The following is a 21,100-nucleotide window of genomic DNA, read 5'->3' as shown; positions in this document are numbered from 1 at the left end:
AGCATAGTTTTCTAGAATGATTGAGAGTTGCACATCATACTCTTTATGATTACTCATTTATGGTATTATGATTGTCACATGAAAATTTGTCTTAAAGCATGTACTGTATATTTACTTTGGTCAAACTCAGCAGATACTTAATTGAACACTTACTGCAAGACACTGTTATAGGTAATATGGGAGGGATTTGGGGATGAATAAGACACAATCTCTGCCCTTAGGATTGTATGAGATTAATGTCTATACACAAATAATCTAAGACAGAGTGTGTTGAGTGTTACAGGAAAGGCCTATAGTGTGCTGGAAGTATAGAGATGAGAGGAATTATTTGAGTAAGTAAAAATGAGGAAAACAGGGTATTCAAGGCAGAGGGAGCAGTGAGTAGAAAGGTACTACAGAGTATAGGACAGACTTGGGAACTGGTTTATAACCCAGTTCAGCCAGAATACAGGTAAAATGAAAGAGAAGAGCAGACAATCAATAGGGGAAATAGGTTGAGGATCTTGACCAGTAGAGTTCTTACATGAGAATGAATGATTTCTTAAAGTAAATGGCGTGCTTTTGAATCTAAAAGACTGAACATAGTACAAACAAGTGTGGACTTTAAAAGACATTCTGAGTTAATGTAGTACTAGCTGCACCATTTAGAGTATGTTAAGAGGAAAGATTTTAGGCCGTTAGGGGATTAGTTAGGCGGCCTCCATAATCTAGGCAAGAATTAGGAGGTTGAGGATCTTGACCAGTAGAGTTCTTACATGAGGATCAATAGGGGAAATAGGTTGAGGATCTTGACCAGTAGAGTTCTTACATGAGAATGAATGATTTCTTAAAGTAAATGGCGTGCTTTTGAATCTAAAAGACTGAACATAGTACAAACAAGTGTGGACTTTAAAAGACATTCTGAGTTAATGTAGTACTAGCTGCACCATTTAGAGTATGTTAAGAGGAAAGATTTTAGGCCGTTAGGGGATTAGTTAGGCGGCCTCCATAATCTAGGCAAGAATTAGGACTAAACCAGTGAGAAAGAAAGTAGGGACAAATATAACAAACATTTCAGAGGTAGAGCTGACAGTTGAGTTGGGGGAAAGGAAGAGGTCTAGAATAAATCAGGAGTTTTAAACTTATGTGACTGGCATATCGATAGGTAATATTGATAGAAAAAGGAATGAGAAAAGGAAGAGTGGATTTTTAATGATGGTGACAAAGAAGTATATAGCATTGTGGGAGGTGTGTGGTTGAGAAGTACATGTTCTAAAAGTAGTAATTTTCAAACTTTTTAATTTTATTTTTATTGAGATATAATATACGTACAGTAGATTTCTCCCCCTTTAGTGTTTAGTTCTAGGAATTTTGACAAGTACACACATTCGTGTAACCAGTACCACAATTAAGAACAGTTTTGTCACCCGCCTTATAACCACTGATCTTTTTTATGTCCCTCTGGTTAAAACTATGTTTTAAAAAGGTCCTAGGGACCACCACAGACTAGAGTTGGATGATCAAGAGGCCTGAGCACCAGGCTCCCAGACTTTGTTCTCACCTCATCTAGACGGGTTTCACTTTTCTGCTTTCTGTTTTATGTATTGGCATCCTACTAAATATTTACTTAATATTTGCTGTGGGGTGGGGAAAAATTACATAGCTAAATATTGAAAACTATTATTCTGCAGTGCTACTGATAGAACTCTGTCTGAGTGACTGTTATCTCTGACTTGGTTTGTCATAGTAGCATCTAAGAGGTTTCTCTGCTTTGACCTTTACCCCCTACTCTTCTCAACATAGCTGTCAGCATGATTCCTTTACAATATAGATCAGATCATGTCGTTCTTCTCAAAATCTTATAATGGCTCCTCCTCTGGTAGGAATAAAGGCAACTCTTGAAAAATGACCTAGAAAGACCTGCATTCTCTTGGTCCCCCCTGTTAATTCACCAGTCTACTCTCTTTCTACTCCCCTCTGTGCTCACACTATCTGTGCTAGTGACACTGGCCGCCTTTCTGTTCCTCAAACAGATCAGCCAGGTGCTCACTTTAAGACGTTTGTCTTACCTTTTTTAAAAAATTGAGGTAAAATTCACATAACAAAACTAACCACTTTATAGTGTGCAACTTATAGCATTTGGTATATTAATAATATGCAACCATCACCTCTGTCTTGTTCCAAACATTTTCATCAACTTCAAATGAGACCATGTACCCATTAAGCAGTTCCTTCCCATTCTCCATCTCCACTCCTTTCTTTCTCTAGCCTCTTCTCTCCTCCTTCCCCACCCCTGGCAACCACATACAGCATGTGACCTTTTATGTCTGGCTTTTTACACTTTCACATCATGTTTTCAGGGTTCATCTACATCGTAGCATGTACCAGTACTTCATTCCTTTTTGTGGCTAAATAATATTCCATTGTGGATATACCATATTTTGTTTATCCATTCATTTTTTCATGAACATTTGGATTATTTCTACCTTTCGGCTATTGTGAGAGTGCTGCTATGAACATTCATGTACAAGTATTTGAATACATGTTTTCATTTCTCTTGGGTATATACCTAATAGTGAAATTAGGTCATGTGGTAATTCTACATTTAACTTTTTGAGGAACCGCCAAACTTTTTTCCATAGCAGCTGAACCATTTTACATTCCTACCAGCATGGACCTTGGTTTTTACATTTTCATCTCCTTCCAGCTTTCATTCAGACTTCACCTTCTCAATGAGATCTACCCAGACCACCGTATTTAACCATGTATCCTGCTCTCATCCCCACCCCTGACTCATTAATATTCTTCTTCTTATCCTACTTGCATATTTCCCTAATGTGGTCTCTTTTTTAGGCACATGCTTAATATTTCATTGTACTTACTACTTCCTACACATAGAAACTCCTACTCTTACTCTTCCCTAAATCATAGGACCTGCTCATCTCAACAGTCCATCAAACACCTGTCATTGCAAGAGTATATATAGTTAATTTTAGAAAAAGTAAATTTCATACGTTCTTTAAAACTTAGTGTACAGCGATTGAGAACCTTCTTTATCATCAGCTGAATAACAAGGCTGTAGCTTCATAATTTGGAATTATTTTGTTGATTGGGTTTCTATCAAAGGCTTCTCACAAGTATAGGAATTATACACGGTTTTCTTACTTTAAAAATGCTCTTTGTATTTTTCAGCCGAATAGCATTTATCTATATTGAATTTGAATAGCATCCTAAAATGTGTTTTTGTTAAAAGTGGCCAAAGAAGTTCCTTTTGCCTGTAACACAACTGGATGATTGTCTCTAACCTGTTTTCCTAAGTCTCTCTTCAATTAAGGAAATAGAAAGAGATTGCATCTTTAAAGAGATTTATTCACAGCAAACCTTGTAGAACAGTAAGACTAGGTATAATCTCATGAAACATAAGGCTTCAGGCTGGTGTCTAGTCTCAAGTGTTCTACTGTATCCCCGTACCCACCTTCAGATGTGGTTGGAGCAGCAGGAGGGGGATTAGCTTTCACCTTTAGTTTGTAACTTCCTTTTAACTAGGTTTCCTGGCACAAATGCCATTATTCTTAGAAACTCAACATTTGATTTGCTCATTTTCTTTTACATTTTTTCCATGTGCTTTCTTATTTTTAACTCAGGTTTAAGAAGCAGTCGAGACCATTGTTTTTCCAAAAACATTCAGTGCTCTTGTCAGTTCGCTGAAGCTCTGGATAGTCTCAGTAGTATAATGATACCCATGGATATTAGGCAGGAACATTTTTAAATATTTTGAGGTTCTGAAGTAAGAGATAAAAGGTTTGATTGTGGTGTTTGATGTCCTTCCTGTTAAAAATCCAAGTCTCAAAATAGGACTTAAAGATAATGTATTTTATGAAAAGGGAACAGAACTGATAGAGAAAAAAGTTAAAGAAAATTCAGCACATTTTGGAAACAGAAGACAAGGCCAAAGACTGATGAGTACCTCCCCAGTAGGAAACATGGTCTAGGCTGTAGTCTCCTTTCTGGATAACAAGAGAAGCAGGAACTGGTGGGCCCATTCCTTCAAAGATATTTATAACATATTGACAAGGCTCCCCTGCCCCACTTAATAGAGAATACTTAATCAGAAAAAGAAAACTGTCTTATCATTTTTTAAAGTTCATTTCATGGTTCTAGTATCTTTTTCATACTGTTTGTGTATCTAATGTTTTTAAATGCAGCAGTGGATTGAGAGGGGAGAGATAGCAGGTAGAATTAATCTCTTTGTTCTCTTTGTTCCCATAGATTCTTCATAATTTTGTCTCGGAATCTATTTGTGCTCATTTCTGACTCTTTCACTAGTAAGCTCTCTGCAGACACAGATCAATTGATAATCCTCATATCTTCTCATAATACCTTGCACATAGTAGGCCCACACTAAGACTGGAATGAAAGAAAATAACAGAGGGCTTTCACAAAGCACTTAAGAAAATTAATTCTTATAATACACTAAAATCTCCTTAAACACTCCAATTATCATGATCCTGGGGGTAATTATATAGAAATTTGGGTTTTATGTTGTTATTGCTTTTTTGTCTGTAGGACACAGACTAAAGTTTTAGTTGTTTAAGTTTGATGAGATGAGTTACAGGAAACACGAAATGTGATGCACTGTGACTGTTTTTCTTGAGTGATCTTTCTTTAACAGAAGCAGACCTTGGGAAGATTTGTTTCAAGATAGCCGTATACTAATAGGTAAAAACAGAAATGACTATGAAAACCAGATGTTGTGTCTGGGCCTCGCTTCAGAAACAGGGTTTCAGTGTCGGCATATTTCATTTTTCGCTTGTTTACCCACACTGATTAAAGGGCATTTATCTAGTGGTGTGCACAATTGCTGAGTGCAGTACTCATTTGCATGCTCTTACCATCATGGTTTCTACACAACATGATATTTCTGTTGGCAATTTAAGTTTATTACTTTAGAAATTGTCATATTGGAAATCCAAGATGTGAGCAATATTTATTTTTATTTAAAATTACTAGGGAGATTTGTTAGACAATACCTCGTTTCCTGACATTGGCAAGAGGCTTTACAGAGTTTCTCCCTAATTTTCAGGGACATATTTGTATTACATGTACATCTTAACTTGTTATTATTGTAGGATTTTATTTGCTTTAACTTAGGAAATTTTAGGCTTATTTTATTTTGTCTTTACAGGACTCTAATTTCTTCTCCTTTGAAAATATCCAAAAGACCTTATTTGTGGTTCTGATCCTAGACTGATTTGTTTGGTTTTAGAACATAAACCATTTAAATAAAGAGAAAGAAAGAATTGATGATATAGTTTAATTTTATTCTGTTTTAATACTGTGTAGCCTAACTCATGTCGTGGTGCATCTTTCCCACAGGTTCACATCCAGCTTTCAGAGTGGCACCGTGCCATTTTTCTCCCACAGGCGTGGCTGGTATATATGAATCGAGCTTATCATGCCATTTTACAGGTAATGAAACCATAGGATGGTTTGCTTCAGGGGAGTGTCTCCTCCTCATCTCAAATTTTACTCCAAAATGTATTTAATATTATAAGCACTTAGGAAAATAGCACTGTTAAAAATTCAATGGTTATATTTGCTCATAAAAGAATGTGAGGCATAAATATATATAACTGCACTTAAACTTTAAATGTCGATGCCCCCATCCAACCTGTGTCCCATCCAGAGCTCCCTCTTGAGCACTATTCTCCTACACCTCGCTACCTTCTGAACATCTTCCAGATGTCCCACATGTCTCCCTTGGATGTCACACAGCACCTTGACTTGAGCGTATCACAAACTGAGCTCGTCTGCCCTTGTACCTATGTCTCCTCAAGCTAAACTTGCTTACAACTCTAGCCTTATCTCATAACACTTCCTCTGAATTTCATATTCCAGGCTTGCTAAATTTCTTTTTTTTCCAAATTCAGCATGTCTCTCGTAACCTCTTGACGTTTACACACTTTTCCTTCTGGTGTAGGTACTGCCATTCCCTCTTTGCCCACCTAATTTCTACTTGTTCTTTAAATCATTTTATCTGGAAAGGCTCCTGTGTGCCCCAACCCACACACTAAATTGTATACCACTCTTATGTGCTTCCTTAGAACCCATGCTTTTCTTTTTGAAGCCCTGTCAACTTAGTTATTTGTCTGGGGCCTCCCTCCAGTTGTCTGTGTTCCCTAAAGCCAGGAGCTCTGTTTTTCTTCTCTGTTGTCTTTCTAGACCCTGACATAGTGTCTAAAACATGATAGGCGCTCACTAAATAAATGAATTATACTCAATGTGACTTCATTTAATCCAATAATGTCATAAATTATACTTCGTAAATTTTTTTAAATTAGAAATGATTTTTAATCAGTTTGGGAATATATGAACAGTTAACAATATAAGAAAACAACTAACAATTTTTTTCCTAGCTTAAAATTCATTTTTAAGAATGATGGAAAAAAAATTTGATGGCACTTAAGTAATTTATGTCCCAGAATAAAGGTAACAGCTGTCCTAAAAGATGATGGTGCTAGGGAAGGCGGGTGGGAGGAATAACCAAGCATCTAAGCATTGGTGTTCTCGTCTTAAAACCTTGTTGCCACATATTTTATTGAGTCTAGAATTTATAAGGTATTGATGCATCTTCAGAGATTTTTGATTCATTAGAACTGAGTAGGGGATCAGGAATCTTCACGTTTACCAAACTGCCAGGTGATTTTAATGCAGTTAGTGTGTCAGCCACGCTCTGAACATCAGTGTTTTAGATGGTTCCTCAAACCATGCTGGAATCCACGTTTTAAAGATGTTTCATTGGAACCAGTTTCCTTTTGCTCAGCCTACCTGCCTTTTTACCCTCAGCTGCATCTTGACACTCAGTTTTAAATAGATTCATGAGTGAATACATTACTCATACACACCCTTTTTATTCAAGAAGAGTGAGATTGCAAGTCAAAGTATGTACTTTTCCTCACATTTTTCCCTGAATAATTTTGCAGTGTTTTTCTTCACCAACCATTTGTGGAGTACTTTTTACTGGCCAGGCTAGGTGCCGGGTGTGTGGGACACAAAGAGACGTAAACCACTACTTCCTCTCAATGAGCTCCCAGTCTATCGCGAGAGACTAACATGTCCACTAGCATTTCCAGTACAACATCTGTGATGTTTTAGTAGAGGATGTACAAAGTACTACTACGGGCACCTGGAAAAAGCAAGAAGAGCTCCTCCTACAGAATGATCTGAGAACTGTATTTTGCTCTTAGCATAAGAGAGGCTGAATTGGAACAGGATTATGGTATAACTCATACAGGTGACTTGCAATCGATTAAAAAGAAACTTCCATGGTTTTTATAATAAGAGCTACCGTTTATTGAATAATGAGTGTGTGTCCAACACTTAATATATATTATTTCAGTTAGTCTTTACAGAAACCCTTTGAAGTGGGTATCGTTAAACCCATGTATAATGGGATTATAGATCGGGAAGCAGGGTTAGCTAAGAAAGCAAAACAAATGGTGCAAAACCCACCAGTCAATTAAAGAACTGGAACTTAACTGGAATAGCTTTGACTCCAGAACCTCAGCCTTTTCCACGGTCTCATGCCTTCTTCCTAACACATAATGTTGCACATTAGTTGTAACAATAAATAATGCAAATTGCTTTAATATTATAAAGGACATATTGATTTTTGAAAGTCCAGCTGAGTACTTTTAGTAATGCATGTCAATTATTCTGCCTTTCTGCTGTTGTGGTAGTGTACATATTTATCATTTAAAATGTCTTTATTTTGAGTCTAAGGCCATGACACCCTAAACGTGCCTGGTCTCGTCTGATCTCGGAAGCTAAGCAGGGTCAGGCCTGGTTAGTACTAGGATGGGAGACTACCTAGGAAGACCAGGTGCTGTAGGCATTTAAAAAAAAAAAATAGGGATTATAAAATGTCTTTACTTTGGATTTTGAATAAATTTGGTTCCATTGAGAATCGGTGACAAAAGAAGTGAAAAAGTATAGAGTATAATAAGATTTTCAGTATTATTTGAATGTACAACTATGTTTATAAGGTTATTGCTATTACTTGAAGGTACACAAGTGCATTTTAACTGTTCAACAAGTTTTTAAAATGAGTCCATACTTAGAATTTATGGTATTTTAGAAGAATTAGAGCAACTGCCAGACTCCTCGTTTCCATCAAGAATTTCTGTCCTGGAGGATACATTTTCTGTACAGGAGTTATAGTTACTTCCATCTGGTGCTAGATGTATTTTGTAGCATTAAATTTGAGGACCGTTGAGAGGAGCCATGTTTTATTCAATTAAACATAGGAGATATGCTAAAAGGTACATTTTAGATTATTTCCTGGAAGTTGATTATGATATGAATACGTTTCAGATCTGAACACTACTAGTGGCTTTTGCTTAGGCATCTGCTTCCAGCCTTATCTAATTTTTCCACAAAGATGTTGGATTTTGAATTATAAGCATATCAAAGTGGTTGACATGGGGAGGAATTTGGATTTCTTCCTATTAAGATGAAAGTGCAGATACAAGTTGATTGACAGTTCAGAGTCCATAAAGGATTCCTCTGCAGCCATCTTTACCTTGCTGCCCTTGTGGAATGCTGAGGAGTTAGTCTGCAGCTTTTGTGTAAAGGGCTCTTAGGGGTTGTGAATAAGACCTCAAACAGGAGAGAATTAAAGCAGGTTGACTACAGACACTTGTTTCCTGTGTCGGTCAGCTAGCTGCAAAATAATCTGAAATCAAAACCGGGGTCAGGAACTATGACCCCTAGTAAATTACTCTCTGACCATTTGTGAGGGTTGTTTGTTTATTTGTTTGTTTTTCATGTGTAGGTTTGGAGCGAGGTAAAATTGCTCACTGTAATCAGCAAGCTCTTGGTTACATAGGCTGGAGAGTAATAAAGAAGAAGAAAAAAAAAGAAGAGGGATAGGTAGATTAATCACTGGAATCTATGGGCAGTCCAAAACTCTCAATTCAGGTGATCATTTCAGCCTTTTCTCTCCCCATGAGTGTTTTTCCCCCTTAACCACAGCTGTTAAACAGAAGCAGAAGCAACTGAGTTAAATGGTATTGGCTCTCTAATACCAGTAAGCAGAGAACTGGAAGGCAAAGTGGATCTGGATAAGTAACCTACCATGGACTGGATGGAAGGGGTTGAAAGGACATTCCAGAAGAGAGGATTGAGAGAAGCAGAGACTCTGAGAAAGAAAAAAATAAGAAATTTACTTGGTCACATAGAATGGTTATAACTGGTTTATGGCTGTAGGAGAAATTAGAAAAGTAGGCCTTTTCAAAAGACTGCATGTATACAACCTTTTTTGTATTTTGTTTATTTCTAACCATATTTTAACCTTTTAGTTCCCTGTTCCTTGTCTTTTTTTTGGAAAAGCATTATGGAAAATAAATGTTTTAAGAGTATAGAGACATAATTTAAGAAGCATAAACAAAGTCAGGCAATAAAAATTATTTTCTATTTTGCCTGCCCTCCTGGGAGGGCAATATCAATATTAAATGTTAATATCAATATCTTACCATTTTGATCACCTTTGATACCTTGTTCCAAAAGACAGAGGGGAGAATGAACGGGCCAGGATTGTATCTCTGAAAACAGGGAGGTGAGGATGGATATGATTGAAGTAAGCAGAAGCTAATAAAGGATGTGAGTAGAATGCCCATCAAATCTCAGAGCACCTGAACTGTTGAGCCCCTGGGAATTGTGTGCAGGAGGTTATGCTGCATATGAGGACACCTTAGACTGACGAAACAATCCTTGCCTTCAATGAGCTCACAGACTAGGAACCGAGAATATATGAGAGAAATACAAGAAAATGCAATTGTATACCAGATATTACATTTTGGGGGATCTTTTACTTTACAAACATATACAGGTGAAAATATGAATTATTTCAAGAAGGATTTTGATGTATTCTTGAAGAACATTTCATAAGAATATAATAACCAGAGGTAGGATTTTTTTGTTGTTATTTACAAAGAACTTCATAATAATAGCTATTATTTGTTATCAAGCACTGTATTACATGGACACTTTTCCACATTATTTAATATGATGTTCTGATATCATGAGATAGTTTGAATTTGATTCCAGAACCCATATACTTAACCCATCAAGCTGTATTGCTTCCTCTCTACAGTATATATAGAGAGAGACACTTTTCTTTTGTAGAACATACTTTAGAACTCTTCAATCGATAAGAAAAAGACAACCAATAGAAAAATGGACAGAATAGGAAACAAAAATAGTCAATAAACATTTGAAAAGATGCTCAATTTCATTAGTAAATAGAAATGAAAACTAATCTGTAAGAATGGTAAAAATTAAAAAGCCAGACAATTCTAAATGTTGGTGAAGATGTGAAGTAACTAGAACTCCTATTTACTTCTAGTGAGAATGTAAGCTCTGCAACCACTTCTGAAAATGATTTGGTATTGCTCAGTTAATTCGATATGCAATCTAAGTTCTTGTCTAATTTAGAGTTCATCAATAAACCAGTATTTTAATACATTTAAATAATGTAATTGGTGATGTAGTGAGGGGAAAACATCTGATCAAAATAAACCTGAGTGTAAAAGAAAAACAATAATAAATATTTGAAGGCCTTTGTCTTAAAGGAATGCTATTAGGTAATATTTTTTATTACATGGTACAGGTTGAGAATTATGATACTTATTTTTAGATGGTCACTCGAGAGAGAAATATAATGTGTAGCTGCTTGAGCTTAACTTTTGTTATATAGTACTAGAATTTTAAGTGATATATAATTTTACATATTTGTTATCATTCTGTTATAATATTGGTACTCAGACCCTAATCTTGGGATGGATCAGTTAAAATTATCAGCTGCTGATGCAGGCAGATCATTACAATATAGGGAATTTTTTTTTTTTAATGGGACCTGTGAAATTAAAATCTGCTTTTAATAGATACCCCCCAAATGAAGAGCTTGGCACTAAATTTGCCAGATACACAGCTTCTCCAGAATATACTTATTTGGTGAATGTAGAAATACCTGAGCAGTAAAGTAATTATCTCTCCTCACGAGTCCTCTTTCATAATCTCATATCTTATCAGGAACACTTATGCCAACTGGGAAAGGATACATCTGTTCTCTAAGTGTTTTCCAAAGAAATTTTAAGATAATTTTGGCTACTGAGTTTGCGGATTTATGCTGCGTTTTTTTTTGCAGGGAAGAATAGGAGAGCTGGAGTTGCAGTTAAAACATGGAAAAGAAGGAGCTGAGGAGGTGCAATACAAAAAAAGCACAGCCTGGCTCTGGTAAGGGGACAGGTTCATGGTGTCGTGGGAAATGAACCATGAGGGAGGAGGTGACTACTTTAAAGGCTTTAATGATGGCAATTTTAACTTCCATATGAGCTTGAAAGGGAAACGACTAAAGATCTGATAGTTATATTTTCCATCCCATCCTCAGGTATTATAAGAAGGAGAGCTTTATTCATAAATTTTATATTTTTTATTATTCTCTAAAGCAGTGTAGAGATGATTTGTTTTTCCTTATAACTGATTATTTTATACACTTTGAATGAAAAATTCTGTTTTTCCCACTCAATTCCTTGTCGATCTAACCCACATTTAGTGAAGAACTACCCTTCCACTCCTCTGCCCCCGTCTTCCCAAGACATCTTCATTATTAGGAGCAACTTTACCATGTCAGGGCTTTAATTTCTTTGGCAGACATCCCCTAGTGAATTCACATTACATTATCTATAAATGTATAAGTGCTGGCACATTAAAAGCAATCTAAATTGTTACATGGGTTGGGATGAATACTTTGTCAGATTAAGGTTGCAGCAACCTAAATCTAAGTGTCCAGAATCCAAATAGCTTTGCCTGCAGTCTCAGCTTTCTTTAATCTAAAAATCTGTTCAAAGGTTATTTGATTTAGATTTTTATTTACTGACAATTGACATGTGTAGAAAAGCAGAAGCTGTGTATATGTGTTTAACTAATTCTATTCTAAGTTTTTTCTACATTTATTTAAAAAAATAGCAATGAGGTTTAAACAGTGTGACATTGGATTTAAGATTAGTATAGTTTCAGTTTTATCTTAATTACATGTAGTTTTTAATTCCCTCTTCTGAAAGTGATCATTTGATGGAGGTGGTATGTTGGTCATACTTTCCAAAATATATATAGAGATACATGGAATGAAGGATGTGAGAAAAAGATAGAAGTCAAGGACAGTGTCAATATTCTAACTCTGAATATCTTAATAACAAAAAGTATGGAGTTCCCACTTACTAAGATGGGGAAAAGACTATAGAAAAGCAGGTCTGTGTAAGTTAGGAATCAGGTTTGGACTTGCTAAGGACTTGCTAAGTCTGAGATACCTAATTAGACCTCTAACTGGAGATATCAAGTAGGTTGTTGATCATATGAGTCTAGAGTTCAGGAGTGAAGTCAGGGCTGGAAATATAAATTTGGGAATCTTCAGCATATTTACTGCCTTTAAAATTATGGTGCTGAATGAGATTGCCTAGGGAGTGAGTAAAGATAGAGAAAGAGTCAGACAACTGAGCCCCAGAGCACTTCAACATTTAGAAGTGGGGAAGATGAAGAAAACCAATAAAGCACACAGAAAATTGGTGATTAGTGATGCAGGAAGAAAACCAAGAGAGAATGGAAGGAAAGTGTTTTAAGGAAGGAGTAACTAACTGTGTCAAATGTTGCCATGAGGCTGCAAAAGATGGAGACTGAGAATTGGCAATTGGATTTGGCCTCTTGAAAATCATTGGTGACCATGGTAAGAGCTGTTCCAGTGGAGTTATGGCAACAAAACTCAGATTATAGAGGAGTCTAGAGAGAGTAGAAGACGAACTAAAGTTATTAAGTATAGGCTACTCTTTTAAATGAGTTCTGATGTATGAGAAGCAATGAAATGGTGCAATAGCTGGAGGGCTTTTTCTTACTTTAAGATGGTAGATATTACAGTATGTTCATATTGTAAGGAGGGTAATACAAGTAGAAATGGAAAAATTGGTAATGCAGCTGACAGAAGAGAGTAGGTAAAGAGGAGGGAACTATTTCACAAGTGGAAAGTTTGACCCTACCAAGAAGTATAGGCAGGTCATCATTTATAAATAATTCCACATTGACCAATAAAAGAATACATTAAATGCACTATACTCCACCTAGGAAGACTGAGATTGGATAATACACCTTAGAGAAATTTATCGTCAAATGGTTTTATAAAATACAAATTTAAGATCTGTAGGAGCAGTTTGCAACTATCTGAAATACTTAACTCTTAAGGATAGCTTATTCTCAGAGAGTGCTGAAAAACTAAAATTTTATTATATATATTTATATATGCATAATAACATATTTGCAAAAATATTATAAAAACTTTGAATTTATGAAACTCCAAGTGTATAGTGAAGATGTCTGTGATATCCTATTCAGAATGTCAGTTTAGCAGCCAATGATTGTTTTTCACTTTATCTCAAGTCCTATAGTGAAAAAATTTTTTATTCTGTGAATATTTGAATCGTGCATACCTTCCTTCAAATCCACAAGAGCAATTATTTTAGCTTCAGAGTAATTTTATAACTAACGTTTTTAGTTTTACATAAATACATAAAGACTATTCCATTATCTACCATTTGGAAATAGTAAATAGCTGTTTTGGTGAGCTCTTGTGCAAGAAAGAGCAACAGAGAGTAGGGAGAGAGAGGAAGGAAAGGAGATAAGGAGGGAGATAGAACATTCTCTGGAATTTCTTTTTAAGGGCACTAATGCCACTCAAGAGGGCTCCACCTTCACCACCTGCCAAAAGCCCCACCTCCAGATACCACACATTGAGAGTTAAGATTTCAACATATGAATTTTGGAGGAGGTGGGCACAAACATTCAGACCACAGCAGAGAATAATATAAAGGACACATATACCCACCAATCATTTTAAGAGATGACACAATTATGACACTGCCTGTACATCTCTCCTCAGTTGTGTACAGCTTGTTCTCCACCTAAATGACCTAAGGAATAGGAAGATGAAACTTTCTTTGAAGCAAAGTCCTTTCTACAGTTTTTAAGCCTTACACTAAAATTCTACATATGTAGTTTTTATATCTGGGGTCATCGATAGAGATTTTTATTAATTGATAAATAAGCAAAAAGATTAGGTTCTTGCTCTAACATAAACTCTAATACCTGTTTTCTTTTCATCGTTATTGCAGGGTCCGAGACATGTTGACTGATGAGATCACAAAGGCAGCTGCAAAGTAAGGTCCATTTATTCTCTTGCCAAAAATTTTCTATAAACATTTTTTTCCTGGCAGGTACATACAATTTCTCCTTTTAGGGTATTTCATAACTTAAGAATATATATAACTTCAATTATTTTTTAAAATTCATTCGTTGTTCTTTCTCATACTAATTCCTACTACATGTCTTTTTGTGAAAATACAGAGTAATCAGTATAAACACATACTTTCACATCACGAGTCTACTGAAGTCATGTCCTTGTTTTATACATAACAAAATGCCCCATGCTGACTTAGATTTTTGAAATTCTAATTTAGTTGGGGGAGAGGGTAGAAATCCTTGCTCATGCGAATTTTATGGGTACAAAAAACAGATTATTAACTCTCAGCTAAGGGCCAGCAAATAAATCAAAGTATTGCATCCTTTTATTTCCTTTGTTATTGGATCCAGGGTATCTAAAAATTGAATTTTTAAACATTAGAAACTATGGTGAAAATTCAGTAAAAAGGGAATTTCAGTCATATCCTTATGGTTGTTTGACCAAAAATAACTTGAGCATTACTACCTTGAGGCTTTTTATACTACACCAACTCTAAGAAAATTATACCCTAATGAACTTGCTTGAACAATCTCATCAGGTTCCTTTGTTAACAAGCTGACTAATTGTTCCTGGCTGTAAGTTACAGTCAGTTAAATACACTTCTCTTTTCCACCATCACCTTTGGCAGCTGCCATTTCTGTTTGACTTCCTTTCTTTTTATCCACCAAATAACATAAATATACCTTTGACATAGAGGCTTTCATGTATATTTAAAGTCCATATTTGCTCAAAATATTTAATTGCAGTATAGTTTATCCCTATCATGTCTCAAAACCTTTTGTAGCTAAATCTGTTTTGCCTTAATTAAACAAACACATGATCTACCTTAGAGTTGGCTTTTCACCAGTAATTTTTTAAACAGGCACTTAACTGTGAAGTCTGATCTCTGTACATGATCACAGCTCAGCCTCATGTCTTCTGAATAAAGGGAATTAGATGCGGTAGTCTTTCCTGCACTCAGTTCTGTGGAAGGCACTGGGAACTATCCGTTGACATATCTGTTGACAAAATGAAAACTGAAGTACAGAGAGGCTTCTATACGGACTCATTTGTGTCTGCTTATCTAGTTTGGCGAATTGTAGGCGCAGTGGGAGAGCACTCAGCTGCACATTAGAAGGGAGGAGGTGCTGGGATGAGGGCTGCCTTTGACCTTACCTTTCATAATTTATTCTATTATATAGTCTACTTATGTCCTGTTAAAAACGGTCCTCTGACATTTGCAATAAAAAGCTCAAAGAAACTAGCAGCTTTCTATTAAAACAAACTAATTTTGCCTCTCTAGTAGCTTTTGCATTTTCCATTCTAAAATTTTATTTCAACAAGACTTCAGATTTACAAAGCATTATTTCAGGACTAATACCAAGAAGAGCGTGTTCCCATTCTCAGTGGTACAGAAAATAATTCATGTTCTCAGGGTGTTACCTTTTCCTCAAAAATTTCAAAAGTATTTTATAGGTCTTATCTTATTAAAGGAATCCTGACAATCCAGCAGGTGAATAGGAGATAGTTAAGGTCCAGAGGCAAAGAGATTAATGATAGAGCGGGGGGAAAAAATCACTCTGCTTCCCTTTCTTTACTTTTCCTCGTTGACTTCTTCCAACCATATGAGGGCCCCACCACCACCTCCTGCCAGCTTAGCCTTCTGTTCCTTGGACCATGGCTGCCACAGCCTGGTTTGGGCTAGTGTAGGACTTACTTTGTTCTGAGCTGTAAGTTAAATACACAAAGTAAAATACCAGTCGCAGGGTTAAACTGATTTACTTATTTGAGAACATTTTAAAGGATCAGGGGTAAGGTTAAGGGAAAATCAGAACACAGATAAAACCTGATGATTAATGTAAGTTTATTTTCATTGTTATTAATTAAATAGATTTGAATCTAAAGATAAAAATTCCCAAGGGGTTGGGTCACTTTACTAATAAGTAACATAATAGTTTGTCCCTAAGAAAGCATCATTGTAGCTCATCCTTCCTTGAGCTTTTTAATTAGGTTAATGGCATCAGTTTTGTTTCAAAGGACAATTTAATTAAAGTGTCAGTGGTGTTGCCTAGATAAATACTATACTGATGCTGACATGTTATTATGCAAATTAGTTACTACTGCTTGACCGATAGGGAATATTTATTTGATCAACAAGATGATGAGTTTTTGCTGAACCAGTTGTAGATTTTCACCTGACCAGCAGCTCCTTGAATTTGTTTCGCAAGGTATCTATTGAGTATCTTCTCTCCATAAGTCACTGTGCTAGGCATGTAGGAAATATGTAAATGATCAAGGGCTAATCATAGTACCTTTTTGAAATGTATAGCTTGGCTTAAGCATGTATTGTGTGGACTGTGGACTAGTTTTTTCTATTCAAAGATTAATGTCCGAATATGCATTTAGTCTGCAACCAAAGATCAAATTACCAGTGACTTTAAATACATTCTTCTCCATTTTAGAGGAACAATACACGCTAAGGAATGTCAAGACCAGAGAAACTTTGGAAACAAAATCATTTGGGGCACTGTTTTAAAACAAAGGCTAAATTCTCTTTCAGAGTTTCAGGGTTAAAAAGTTACTTTTTATCTCATCTTGTCTAATACTCTTATTTTAAAAGATTTAATATCTTATTTCTGAGGACCATCTAAGTTTTTCTACAGGATGATAAAAACTGGGTCTCTAATTCTCAGATCACTGAGAACTTAAAACTGTTTTTGATCTAACTTTAGGAATTCATGACCATTTTGGATCAGGTCGGGTTTCAGGATATTCTCAGCTAAAGGAAAGAGATAATAGAAATATTTAATTTTGGTTTTAACTGATTTTATGGCTAGGGCACCTCAGAAGGCCTGGCTCTTGTCTTGCTTCATGGTGTTTTATTATTAGCTATATGAATTCTCAATAATCCTCACTGCAAAACTCTAGCAAAACCTCAGATGAAGCCATCTACTTAGACTACAAGTCTTCCTTCCTATTTTCTCCCCAACACCATCCTCTGACATAATTTTTTTTTTTTTTTAATCAACCTAAGGCAGGCCATATAGAGGAATGAATTAAGGAGTAGTGTACAAAATGACCACTTGTGCAGAGCATGTCCTCACTGAGCTTAGCCACCCCAAGTTAGGAGAGAGAGAAGGAAGGAGAGAACAGATGAATAGATAGATGGAAGAACTTGATAATGACACATCCTAAGTCCCATTCTTACCAAATGAAAGAAAAAATGCAAGAACACATGTTGTATACTAACTTTTTAACACCCACTGACTCATGTTTAGTCATGACTGTGGCCTGAAACTGGAGGTACTAGGCTTGCAAGGGAAGCACAGCTGGAAGTCTTCCTTATTTCACATATCCATTGTATTCCAGCACTGGGGTAAGCAGGGAGTAGTTCTTAGATGTTTATACTTATTCAGGTTCAGGTCTCAAGTCCAGGTTTTGGGAAACATTCTTTGTATTTATGGGAACCCACAATCGTAGGACGGAGAACTGAACTAGCTGATAGTAAGGGTGCTCTGTTTCCTGAGGTCTATTATGATAGAGTTGGCAAGCCAAGGCATCTCATCAGTGTCTCAGCTGAGATATTATTCTATAGGATCATGTTGGAATTATGGAATAATACTCAATATACATTTTCAAATGGTAAGTACATTTAAAAGGTTCTGTTTTCTTGATAATTCAGAAATCAAATTTACGATTTTATTACTAGTATTAGAAAACTACCATTTGGATATAAAGGGGGCAACTCTCAATCCAAATAGTCTAAAAACAGGTCCTTTTTTGCATCTTATCTGGGGTCTCTAAATTGTATTACAAACTGACTTTGCTGGCTTTGACATGTTAAGAGAAAGAAGGAGATAATAGTAATGACCGAGGAAAGCTGCCAGTGTGTCAAGTTGCCAGTAAAGTATCCTCTCTGAAGTGGGTGACTAGAGCTGGTTCCAAACACCAGTGCTTTAGGAAAGCCAGAGGCCAATTCCATTCTGCTGGACTTATTCATATAACTGTCCTTCGTTGTGTTTTCAGAACAAATCAATATATTTCTATGGACCAAAGATGACACAGAAGAAGGTAGCTCAGAAATTGTAACCACATGATGAAATAAAACTTTTAGGAAGAAAGAACTTAGATTTGTAACCTTGGATTTTTAAGTTATAAAAAGGCATAATGATCGTGCATCTGTAAGAAGAGTTTTATCAACACTAGTGTCAGAAGGAGGAAAGAAGCTGCTGGCCTCAGGGAACAAACAGACCTGTGTTTATGAGGCTCTGTGAAGGAATGGAAGTGCTTTTGACCTCATCTGCCCTCCCTATAATAGCGCCTTTTCTTCTGGTTAATGCCCCAAAATCCTCTCTTGGAATTTTTTTCTTTTTAAACAGGGAGAGCCCAGTGGTCAAAGGCAATGCACTGTTGGCCTTAAGCAGCCTTGCTGTCATCGTATCCAAACATGAAGCCAGCCTCTCCTCAGACGCTGAGGGGGTCCTGGAGGTGAGTTAAGGGTGATTTGAACCAATAGGGCTTTGGTTGTGTCAACATTTGAAAAGTGAAAAGTCTCTGGAAGCCTGGCTCTGAATTTACGAGGTTAGAGTCTGTGATTACAACACCAAGTTATGCTCCTTGGTGGGACTTTACACTGTGAGTTTTAGAGTCTTCTGAGATTCTTTTCTTTGCAGCTTTTCTGTTTTGCTTTCTCCATCACCGTTAAGTGGTCATTTCAATATGAAGGTACCAATTTTATGCAACAGGGGCTGTCTTTTTGTGATTGCATCAGTGGTAACCAATCTTAGGAGGTTAACTAGGCTTACTGAAAGTGAACAATGCTGTCAAAAAATGATAAATAAGCAGTGTTTACTGACTGAAGAAAAATTGTACTTTGCATTTTAATTGTAGATGTCAATGACAAAGTGCCTATTCATTTTTGCAAGGCATTTATTTCTTAATTAAACATGTGGCAAGCTGGCCAATGTTCATTTCCAATGTACTTTTTCAGATAATTCATATCTGTCAAAATAAAAAGGCATGGATTTATTCTTCTTATAAGCCCCATTATCTAGCAGCTCTCAGTATCTGGACACGATATAGCAGAGTGGTTAAATACATGGGCTTTGGAGTAGTATTTAAATCCTAATACAGTTACTAGCTCCATGACTTCTGGTGGTAACTTCCTTTTCGGAGCCTGTTTTGCCATCTGTAAAATGGGAATAACAATATTTACCAGATACAATTATTTAAGGATTAAATAAATTAATATATGGAAAGCACAACAGCTGGTAGATACTATCCACTCAGTAATAGTTGCCATCATCATCAGCGTCAGCATATACTCCATCACTTCTTGCTACGAAAACTGGACTTTATGTAATATTATTCAGCCTATCTCTGTCCCTACAGAATATTTTATGGGCCATCTGTTCTGTTTTTTTTCATGGTGGGGTTGTTTTTTGTTTTGGGGGAGGGGAGGTTTTGTTGTTGTTATTTTTATCGTTGTTTTGATTGCAAGCAAAGAAAAAGGCTCTCATTTGAATAAAAAGGAACTAGGAAGATAAGGAATCTGGAAGCCCCTGAGATTGAAGGCAAAGCTTAAAAATTGGGTTTGGGGAAGAACAGTAACTAAGGCAACCTGGGGAGTCCAGGCACAGGTACTGGTGAGCCATCTCAGCAGAACCCCTCCCCCCACCACCACCACTGAGATGGATCAGCTCCAGTCATTTACTGTCTTTGCATCACTTGTTTAAGATTCAGAGTCCTGTGGGTCCCATGGGTACACGTTGGGTGGGATGGGACAGGTAGCTTGTAGCTTGTTTGAACATTTTACCAAGCCTTCAAATCAGGAAGGAAAGAATTCCCCAAAGGATGTTATTACCAGTAAATGAGAAGAGATACAGTGTGGCAAAAGCTACATATGTACATTACATGCGAGGAAGAGAAAGAGGTCAAGGGGTTATAGCACGTAGGATAAAAATGTAATTAGTTACTACATGAAAATTTAACTTTAAGCCCAGAATCTTTTTTAATGATGAGAAAAATGAAATTCTTTCTAGAGAAGAAATAGAGCCATGCAGCTTTACAGGTAGTTCGCCCCAGTGATCACTAGGGGTCTAGCTCAGAGTTTGAATTCTTACTATTCTTTATTTCTCTGCCTTTTTGTTTTGCACGGTAACACATAGTACACAAAACATTGAGAAGCCACACAACCCAGAGACGGAGCTTCGCCTTTACCCTTAATGACCTTGCCTTTGACTGTTGCTCAGTACAAACACAAGATCTCATTATTTGATTAAAGTTGAAGTTTTCAAACTTCATTCAAATCTGCATATGACCAGCAACTAAAGATCTTAATAAAGCAGCCTCGTTTGATTCTAGGAATTAATTCCAAGCAGATAGATACTTAACACCGAATTGATCTTTAGAGTTCACACCACGCACCACATGTGAGTTAACGAATGCTTTAAACATCCATGGTCATGAATGATTTTTAAAATCAAGTTCTCTTTTTAATGAGTTGGGTTTAATTGTTGTTTTATTTGTTTTTTTTTTTTTTTTTTTGTTTTGGCTGCTCCTAAGGTACAAAATTACATTGGTACAAAATCATATTGGCAGAGGTAGATGCCTTCACCAAAGTGGCATATATTATTTCTGAATGGGAGGACTATGTAGAAACATTTTACCTCTATGGACTCCTAGCCACTTTGTCTACCCATTATAGAAACAAAACTCTATTCGGACCCTTCCATCCATATCTGTCTATTTATTTATAGTAAATCACAGACACATCGCCAGATAGATAGAATCTTACAA

General features: G+C 36.3%; 1 protein-coding gene and 1 pseudogene across 3 annotated transcripts in view; both read left to right on the top strand.

Annotated features, from left to right (window-relative positions):
• Positions 1-21,100, top strand: part of FOCAD (focadhesin) — a 252,868-nt gene that overhangs the window by 175,899 nt on the left and 55,869 nt on the right. For all 3 annotated transcript variants that reach the window (XM_025051385.1, XM_006918338.3, XM_015594517.2), the window contains 4 exons: positions 5,356-5,448; positions 11,186-11,274; positions 14,196-14,240; positions 18,682-18,790. In XM_025051385.1, coding sequence (XP_024907153.1) covers positions 5,356-5,448; positions 11,186-11,274; positions 14,196-14,240; positions 18,682-18,790 — 336 coding nt within the window. The remainder of the gene's footprint in view (positions 1-5,355; positions 5,449-11,185; positions 11,275-14,195; positions 14,241-18,681; positions 18,791-21,100) is intronic.
• LOC112485094 lies at positions 7,755-7,873 on the top strand (annotated as a pseudogene).

The sequence above is a fragment of the Pteropus alecto genome, unplaced genomic scaffold (genome assembly GCF_000325575.1).
Source record: "Pteropus alecto unplaced genomic scaffold, ASM32557v1 scaffold95, whole genome shotgun sequence".
Classification (NCBI taxonomy): Eukaryota; Metazoa; Chordata; class Mammalia; order Chiroptera; family Pteropodidae; genus Pteropus; species Pteropus alecto.
Note: the sequence above shows the minus strand (reverse complement) of the source record. Positions and strands in the feature narration are given on the sequence as shown.